The sequence below is a fragment of the Peromyscus leucopus genome, chromosome 4 (genome assembly GCF_004664715.2).
Source record: "Peromyscus leucopus breed LL Stock chromosome 4, UCI_PerLeu_2.1, whole genome shotgun sequence".
In the NCBI taxonomy this organism is placed as follows: domain Eukaryota; kingdom Metazoa; phylum Chordata; class Mammalia; order Rodentia; family Cricetidae; genus Peromyscus; species Peromyscus leucopus.
In genome coordinates, this window is record NC_051066.1 from 146,694,885 (window position 1) to 146,703,320 (window position 8,436).

General features: G+C 47.4%; 1 protein-coding gene across 7 annotated transcripts; it reads left to right on the forward strand.

The window, feature by feature from the left end:
• The first annotated feature begins 1,630 nt into the window (after positions 1 to 1,630).
• Positions 1,631 to 8,058, forward strand: Oprl1 (opioid related nociceptin receptor 1). 7 transcript variants are annotated; one of them, XM_028885195.2, is made up of 5 exons: positions 1,631 to 2,208; positions 2,703 to 2,959; positions 3,511 to 3,544; positions 5,453 to 5,808; positions 5,886 to 8,058. In XM_028885195.2, the coding sequence occupies exons 2-5, from the start codon at positions 2,812 to 2,814 to the stop codon at positions 6,407 to 6,409; spliced, it is 1,062 nt and encodes a 353-aa protein (XP_028741028.1). In that variant the 5' UTR covers positions 1,631 to 2,208; positions 2,703 to 2,811; the 3' UTR covers positions 6,410 to 8,058. The 7 variants fall into 7 exon arrangements, with proteins under 7 accessions (XP_028741028.1, XP_028741027.1, XP_028741033.1 ...); XM_028885194.2 differs by lacking the exon at positions 3,511 to 3,544 and having other exon boundaries at positions 1,633 to 2,208; XM_028885199.2 differs by lacking the exon at positions 1,631 to 2,208 and having other exon boundaries at positions 2,867 to 3,239.
• The last annotated feature ends 378 nt before the right edge of the window (positions 8,059 to 8,436 follow it).

Below are 8,436 nucleotides of genomic sequence, written 5' to 3' on the forward strand. Positions count from 1 at the left end.
GCACACAGGAGCCAACCCAAGACCATGAGAGGAAGGGACATTCTGTGGCTCTGTTCTGCCTACACTTACAATGCTTATAGCTTCCTCTTTCCAAATCTGGAGCCTGGACTGGAAGGCAGGTGGAGGCTGTTAGGAAAAGAGCCTCCATAGAGGTACAGAGACAGCTTGGCTGAGAACTCTGAGGTTGTTTGGAGAAGATGCTTCAGGAGTTTCAGCCTGTCTGAGTTCCTACCTTTTCAGACTTTTGAGATCAGGGTGTCATCTTTGTCTGGGATGGGAGGAAGGAGGGAGTTAAAAAGGAGGGAGGAAAGAAGAGAGAGAGAGAAACAGAGACAGAGACAGAGAGTGTGTTGCATATCTAAGTGCCTTAATCTGTACCTACCTATTCACATCCTCTTTATATTTTTCTCTTTGTGCCTGCATGCACCTTGTTGGTTTGAATATGTGATCTTTGTGTGCATCTCTGAGCACATATCACTTGTGTCTCTGTTTTTATACTGTGCCTGGCTGTGTATCTCTGTATGTGTTCTGTTAATTTGCAGGAATGTGTCCTCGTGTGTTTCCTTGAGTGTCCATGTGTTTCCGAGTCTCAGCTGCAGAGACGAGTCCTTGGAGACAGCTTGGGATGCTGAGTCCTGGGGCGTCTGTCTGCTTTGGCCTTTTCTGGTTGGACAGGTATCCTAGCAACACTTCTGTGAGTTGCCTAGCAACCAGGTCCCCATCCTTGGAGAAGGAGCAGGGTCTGGCTGTATGTGGGAGGTCTGGCTCTTATTCAGCCCAGACAGGAAAAACAAGCCTTTGATTTGATGATGGCTAGAGACTCAGCATAGGGTCCCTAGTCTACATGACCTTGACTTATGGCTTTTATTTCAATGAACTGTGACCCCTCTGCTGGCAAGGAACATGGTCCCTAGGAGCTTGCCAACTCTGTGTATTCCAAAATTCATGTCTGGGGCTCAGCTGTGGTGTTGGCTCCAAGTGACCAGCAGATCTGGCTTCCTCTTATTCTTGCCATTTTGATAGGCAGCTTCAGACCTCAGAGGTGTGATGCTTTCATTTGTGTGAGGATAATATGGGTGGCAATGGCCACGTGTAGTGGGGGTTCATGAGCTCAATTTTGTCTTGGGCTTGGTGTACATTAGGTATAAGCAGCATCAGTAGATGCAGGGCAGTACTGGTTCCTCAGTCCAGACAATCTCATGTTTATTTGCAACAAGACCTTTACCTGGAGAATTAGTTGGGTCAGGATATTGCTGTTTATTGCTTTCCCACTAGACACCTGGCTGAGGACAGCTTTGGGCAAGAAAGCCAGCAAAATCTGGTCTGTGCTAGGCTGTACAAAACATTTTTGCTGGGTGGTGGTGGTGCACATCTTTACTCCCAGCACTTGGGAGGCAGAAGCAGGTGGATCACTGAATTCAAGGCCAGCCTGGTCTACAGATTGAGTTCCAGGACAGGCAGGGTTACATGGAGAAACTCTGTTTCAGAAAACCAAAACCAAACAAACAAAAAACCCAAACTAAGCAAACAGCCCCCCCCTCCAAAACAACCAACCAATCAACCAGCCAACACACACACACACACACACACACACACACACACACACACACACACACCCCAAAACAACATTTGCATATGTTAGAGCCTCACATCTTTCTCTGTGTACATCTCCGAGTGTGTCTTCATGTCTAAGGCTGTGTGTGTGTGTGTGTGTGTGTGTGTGTGTGTGTGTGTGTGTATGTGTGTATGTGTCTGAGTTCCTGTTCATGTCTCCATTTTTGTGTTTATGGATGTTCCTGTTATGTGTCCCAGCTTCTGAGTGTGCCTGTCTTGGGTGGGTGGGTCCATCACTTCATATGTGTTCTAATCTTTTGTCTGTTCCTACCTGGTGTGGAGCCTAGGGTGTTCTGGTCTGGTGATCTTCCTTTTCTTGGCTCCCTTCTCCAACCTGCACAGCCCCTCCCTCTCTCAGCCGCAGCCTTCTGCCCTTCCCCCGCCTTCTGGCTGCCGCACCGGCTGCTGCGTCTAGTCAATATCTTATCTTCGGAGCAGAAGCTAGGAACAAGGAGCCATTCACAGCCTGAGCAGACCCCATGCTGGAGTGAGAAGCACTGCTTAGTCCACTGTGCTCCTGCCTGCCTGCTTTTCTGCTAAGCATTAGGGTCTGTTTTGGCCCAGCTTCTGAAGAGGTTGTGTGTGCTGTTGGAGGTAAGAGGGACTCTAGTGAGAGCTACTGCGGCTGCTGTGTGTGTGTGTGTGGGGGGGGAATTTGGGGCTGGGGGTTGGGAGGAAGCTATGTGAAATGACTGAGCCCTAGGTATTTCTGGGTAAATCCCATGTCTTTTGTGCTCCAGTGTGCTTTCAGATGGTTTAGGCATTTTCGTATTCAGATGGCTGTGTGCCCCTGAGTCCCTGTGGGTGGACATGTATGCTTGTGTAGCTACCTCTACATAGCTTCTGTATGAGTCTGTAATCCTAACATGAAGTAACCTTGCGGCTACATGTGCTCCCATACCTCTGTGTGTGCTATCATGTGTCCATGTGTGTGCTTTTGTCCTTGTCCTTGTGTCTACGTGTGTGCCTAGTGTTTGTGGATGTCCATGGAGGTGTTCCATGTGCCTGTTAGGCTAGTTGTGCTGTATTCTAAGGCCTCAGTGGACTGTGTCTAGCACTGTGGTCACTTTTTCTGTGCCCTGTTCCAGGAACTATATTGAGTGACTTTGCAGGGTGACAGCATGGAGTCCCTCTTCCCTGCCCCATTCTGGGAAGTCTTGTATGGCAGCCACTTTCAAGGCAACCTGTCTCTCCTAAATGAGACTGTACCCCACCACCTGCTGCTCAATGCTAGCCACAGCGCCTTCCTGCCCCTTGGACTCAAGGTCACCATCGTGGGGCTCTACTTGGCTGTGTGCATCGGGGGGCTGCTGGGGAACTGCCTCGTCATGTATGTCATCCTCAGGTAGGCTGGGCCCCACCAATCTGTGGAGAGGGAACCTGAGCCAGAAGGCTGTTGTGGATGAATCTGAGCAAGTATGGATTTTTCTACTTGCTCCATCAAATTTCTTTCCTCTCTGTTTAGAGGGCAGGCTCAACCTTGATGTTCAACTCCTATTCTGCCCCCATGTGTTCCAGACTAGGTGTCACCACCTGGAGGCTTGGAGCTGCAGATAAGTCTGTGCCATGCTGTCTGTGTGAATGACCTCATGGGTACACAGGATCCTAGTGTTTCTCAAAGAGAGGTAGAGGGGCTGAAGCCCTTGTTCTTTGGCTCTTGGGATCTCTGTTCATGGTGAATGTTTTTGGCTGATCCCACACTCTACTGGTGCTCAGAAATGGGAAAATTTGGAGGACAAAAAGAAGGCAGCAGTACTGGGTGATTGAGGTAGAGTCGACAGTGGGGGGACATGGATGGGGGCAGTATGAGGTACAGTTCTATGGACCAGAAAGCTGCACAGGAGTGTGCAATGGATAAATGTGTTGTGGCAATGATGGTCTCTGTTTTTTTTCCAGCTGGGAGGGCATTGAGGGGGACTGGAGACAGCAGGTGAGGACTTGAATGCCAGGCTGGGGACACCAAATTCTTTGGGCATTGGAAAGACATGGGAGGTACTTTAATGGTAAATAACTATAGCAAGGTCCTTCACTGATATAAGATTCTTCTTCTTTCAAAAAGAGTTGGCTCAAGAAACCCTGTCTCAAAAAACAAAAAACAAAAAACAAAACAAAAAAAAGAGTTGGCTCTGAAGAAAGAGATTATGGTCCCCTTGATGGTATCAGTGTTGGTGGAGGCAGGACAGAACAGTACAGTGTCGATACCCTGCCTCATTACCATCCTCTTAGTATTTCTGAACAAACCCTGTTCACCATGGGCCTTGTTTCCTTTATTTGTTAAGTGGGAAATGCGGATTATATAGCCATATGTATGTGCGTGTGCACACATGTGTGTATGTATGTGATATGTGATTAGACAGTGCAGTAGGAAAAGCCTTCCCAGTATTGACTTCCTGTAGAGGACTCTTGTGGGAAACTATTCTGTGACCCATGTGCCTCTTAATGGATAGAGGGTGTGTCTTTGGCAAGAAGTACAGCAACCTGGGGCAGTTTATAAGCCTTGCCCACCCTTCTTGTCATCAGTATTTCTCTCCCACATTTCTCCTTTGTGTTTGGGACATTAAAACTCTTGGAACCATTTATGGCATTAGAGTAGACAAGAGAGGCCATCTTATCCTCCAGCATCTCCAGAGAACCATTCTCAGCAATTGCTGTGGCCACACTGGAGATAGCACACAGTATATTTGAATGGGATGTATGTCGGGAGCCAGAAAAAATCTGAAATGAGCCCCATTCTACACTTTAGCAGTTCTAAGCCCTTATAAAAAGCTACTCAGCTCCTCTGAGCCTCAGTTTCCTTTCCCTCAGAGTAGGGATCAAAATAGCATTTTTGTAAGCCTCAAATGAAATAAAAATCTATGTAAGAGCTTGTCTCAGATATCTACCATTATTATTGACATTGCAATTTATTGTAATTAAGGTCTCTGGACTTAATAGCTAAGAAACAGAACTTAATCCCAGATTCCCTGATAGCAACTCAACTGACATGGACTACTGTCATCTTTAGTGCTACCACTGCCATACCACCATCATCACTGCCATCATTTTCATCACCATCACTGTCATCAGCATTATCCCTATAACCACCCTTCCCTACCACTATCATAAACATTAATTCATTTCATTAATATTTGTTACAATGTTCCTACCATGATTCCAGGTGCTTGGATACAATCAAACCTAATTAGTACATCTTCTGTTCTTGTCACCATTTCCTGTTTCCTTTTTTAGAATTAAAAAATTATTGCATTTATTTATGTGTATGTGTGTGTTTGTCTGGATGTGTACGTCAGATGAGGGAGTTGGTTTTCTTCTTCCACCACGAATGTCCTGGAGATTGAGCTCAGGTTGTTAGAACTGGCAGTAAGTGCCTTTACTGGCTGAGCCATCTGGTGGCCCACCAATTCCTGTTTCCATTGCTAGACAACATTGTCACTTGAAAGACCTTTGATAAACTTTCCAGGCAGTGCCCTGAAAAACCTCTGAGAGGAGTGTTAAGAGAGATTCAGGAGAGAAGACAGTATTTCTCTCTTGATTTCTTCCACAAAGCTCACATTCAGATTAGATATATACTCAATTGCTCCTCCATGCCCCAAATTTTCCAGGGTAGTTCTCTCTTTAATATTTGAAACCTTTTTGTAGATGTCAAAATCACACGAGGAGCTTGTTAAAGTGTTTGGCTCAATGGACCTTGGGTGTAGTGCAGAATCTGCCATTTAACAAGCTTCCTTGGAGACTTTGAAGTTGAGAGATTCAAAGATAATGATCCTCATGGTGGCCCCTTTTGCCAAGTCCAGCCAAAGTGGCCAAGTGGAGCATTTCTTCTTCCTGTTCTCTACAGGCATACCAAGATGAAGACAGCTACCAACATTTATATATTTAATCTGGCACTGGCTGATACCCTGGTCTTGCTGACACTGCCCTTCCAGGGCACAGATATCCTTTTGGGCTTCTGGCCATTTGGGAATGCATTGTGCAAGACTGTCATTGCTATTGACTACTACAACATGTTCACCAGCACTTTCACTCTGACTGCCATGAGTGTAGACCGCTATGTGGCCATCTGTCACCCTATCCGTGCCCTTGATGTTCGGACATCCAGCAAAGCCCAGGCTGTTAATGTGGCCATATGGGCCCTGGCCTCAGTGGTTGGTGTTCCTGTTGCCATCATGGGCTCAGCACAAGTGGAAGATGAAGGTCAGTAGGTGGTCCTCCTCTCTGACCAGTTCCCCATGGTTCTTGGTGGCCCTTCTGACCCCATTTCTCTCCTGCAGAGATCGAATGCCTGGTAGAAATCCCTGCCCCTCAGGACTATTGGGGCCCGGTATTTGCCATCTGCATCTTCCTCTTTTCCTTCATCATCCCTGTGCTGATCATCTCTGTCTGCTACAGCCTCATGATTCGGCGGCTCCGTGGTGTCCGTCTGCTTTCAGGCTCCCGAGAGAAGGACCGGAATCTGCGGCGCATCACACGGCTGGTGCTGGTGGTGGTGGCTGTGTTTGTGGGATGCTGGACACCTGTGCAAGTCTTTGTGCTGGTCCAAGGACTGGGTGTTCAGCCAGGCAGTGAGGCTGCAGTAGCCATCCTGCGCTTCTGCACAGCCCTGGGCTATGTCAACAGCTGTCTCAACCCCATTCTCTATGCTTTCCTGGATGAGAACTTCAAGGCCTGCTTTAGAAAGTTCTGCTGTGCTTCAGCCTTGCATCGGGAGGTGCAGGTTTCTGATCGTGTGCGCAGCATTGCCAAGGATGTGGGCCTTGCTTGCAAGACTTCTGAGACAGTACCACGGCCGGCATGACTAGGCGTGGACCTGCCCATGGTGCCTGTCAGCCCACAGAGCCCATCTACACCCAACACGGAACTCACACAGGTCACTGCTCTCTAGGTTGACCCTGAACCTTGAGCATCCAGGGCCTTGAATGGCCTTTCTTTTGGCTCAGGATGCTTAATCCTAGAGGAAGACCTTGTAACAACACCATGGGACAGGTCCAAGCATCAAGGTGGCCTCTAAGGCCTCTGTCAGATTAGGCTCCCCCCTCCGTGTAAAACCAGAGAGGACCAAAGGACAGTGCATGGAAACATCCATAACACAGTGGACATGACTGGTGAACCCACATAGGTATTCATGCTTCACTTGACTCTTCTCTGGCCTCTCCCTGCTGTTCTGGCTCTAGATGGACTCAACCTGAGGTATTGCAGTGATCATCTAGTCACATGTTTTGTGCTATTGCCCTCAGCCTTTAAGTATTTCCATAGGACTGCTGAAAATACTTGGTGTTGCCTGGTGCTGCAGTGGGCAGTGCCCTAAGCTTGGAGCTGCCTTGGAGCATTTTCTGTTTCTGACTCCACTGATACAGCCAGATTACCCGAGGTAGGTGGGCATTAGTGGGTTCTTGGATGGCTGTTTTCTGAAGATTCTCTCCATGCTGTACCATGAAGTCTGTGAAGGGGACTTCACTTGCCACTGCCACTGCCTATTCTGACTGTGGCTCCAACATAGGCCACCTCAGCAAAAGGCCAAAAGGGGACAATACCCAGAACTTCTCTATGGCCCTTTCCCTCCAAAACCACTGTGAACTCTTATACCACAGGCTACTTGACAAGCCTGCAACCCTACTTCTAGGTGTGTGGGAGGTAATCAGGAGAAAGCTGCTGTGGTCTCTATGGGCTCCTCACAACACAGAGGCAGCATGTACTGGTATTGGCTGCTTAGTAAGAGCAGAGTAAAAGAATATGCTCTGTTCTTATTCCCCACAGCCTCCCTAAGCTCTCTGGTAGTCTATTTTACTACACCAGAGGTCAGCAGTTGTACTGCTAGAAGCATACTTGTAGCTTGGGAAAGGTAGCAGTCAGAATGTGTTCTGTTCTGTACCTATAGTGACTACCTGCTTCATTTACAGGCCTTAGGGCATATTTGAGTAAGTCCTGAGCTTGCTGCGAAATTGGAAGTTGGCATCAAATGAAGAGTTAGTGTGAAAGCTGAAGCCTAAAATGGCTCATTTAAGCCAATCTGCAAGGACCAAGGGATTTGGGGACATTGGAAGAAGAGTCTGTATCTTGGAGATCTATTTGGTGGTTCAGAGAATAAGAGGCCTTGTAGATGTTCTTTTTGTGGATCAGTTACCAAAATACTAGCAACCTTGGGTAGACTTTGGTCTTCCACTGAGACCTTGGTTAGGTGGCTTCACACAATGTAGAACATGGGCTAGTTCCTGTCTCAGAGTGACTAGGCCTTAACAATCTTAATGAGGAGGCCAAGACTCACTCTGTGACATTTGGGTGGGAACCATTAGCTATAGTGCTTTCTTGCCAAGGTTAAAAATTTGTGAATTTGTACATCTTCATGTATTTAAGCATGCAACAAGTGTCATTTCCATGCATGTAGCCAGCCCTACGCCTGCCTCTGGAGTAATGAAGGAGTGTCATAATAAACACTTACCCAGTGACCGGTGCTGTCCATAGAATAAGTGTTGCTGACTCTAGCTACATAAGAGTAACTTGCTGGGAGTTCACATGCTTTGGGACAGACAGTAGGACCAGACTGATGGGTTCTTAAACCTGTTCTGCCCTTGGTAGAGGGTCTTTAAGAAGTCTCTTGACTTATGGGAGGGAAACTAGATCCTGGGTTGCAGAGGCTGCTGCCTTTCCTTCTCCCAAAATAGTGACTACTCTTCCCACCCTCAGGGGCAGATGCCTTTCCTCCTGGCTTACAGGCTTTCCTTTGCCTCAATTTGAACAGGATCCTATGTGCTAAAGCCCTTGCTTCCAGTACAGGGCTGGTGGATCAAGGTTTGGTTTTATTCAAGTTTTAATGACAGATGCTGT

Coding starts and splice junctions, on each gene's coding strand:
- Oprl1 (XM_028885194.2), top strand. CDS start 2,736: ATGGAGTCCCTCTTCCCTGCCCCATTCTGGGAAGTCTTGTATGGCAGC. Junction 2,960..5,452: donor GTCATGTATGTCATCCTCAG/GTAGGCTGGGCC, acceptor TGTTCTCTACAG/GCATACCAAGATGAAGACAG. Junction 5,809..5,885: donor AGCACAAGTGGAAGATGAAG/GTCAGTAGGTGG, acceptor TCTCTCCTGCAG/AGATCGAATGCCTGGTAGAA.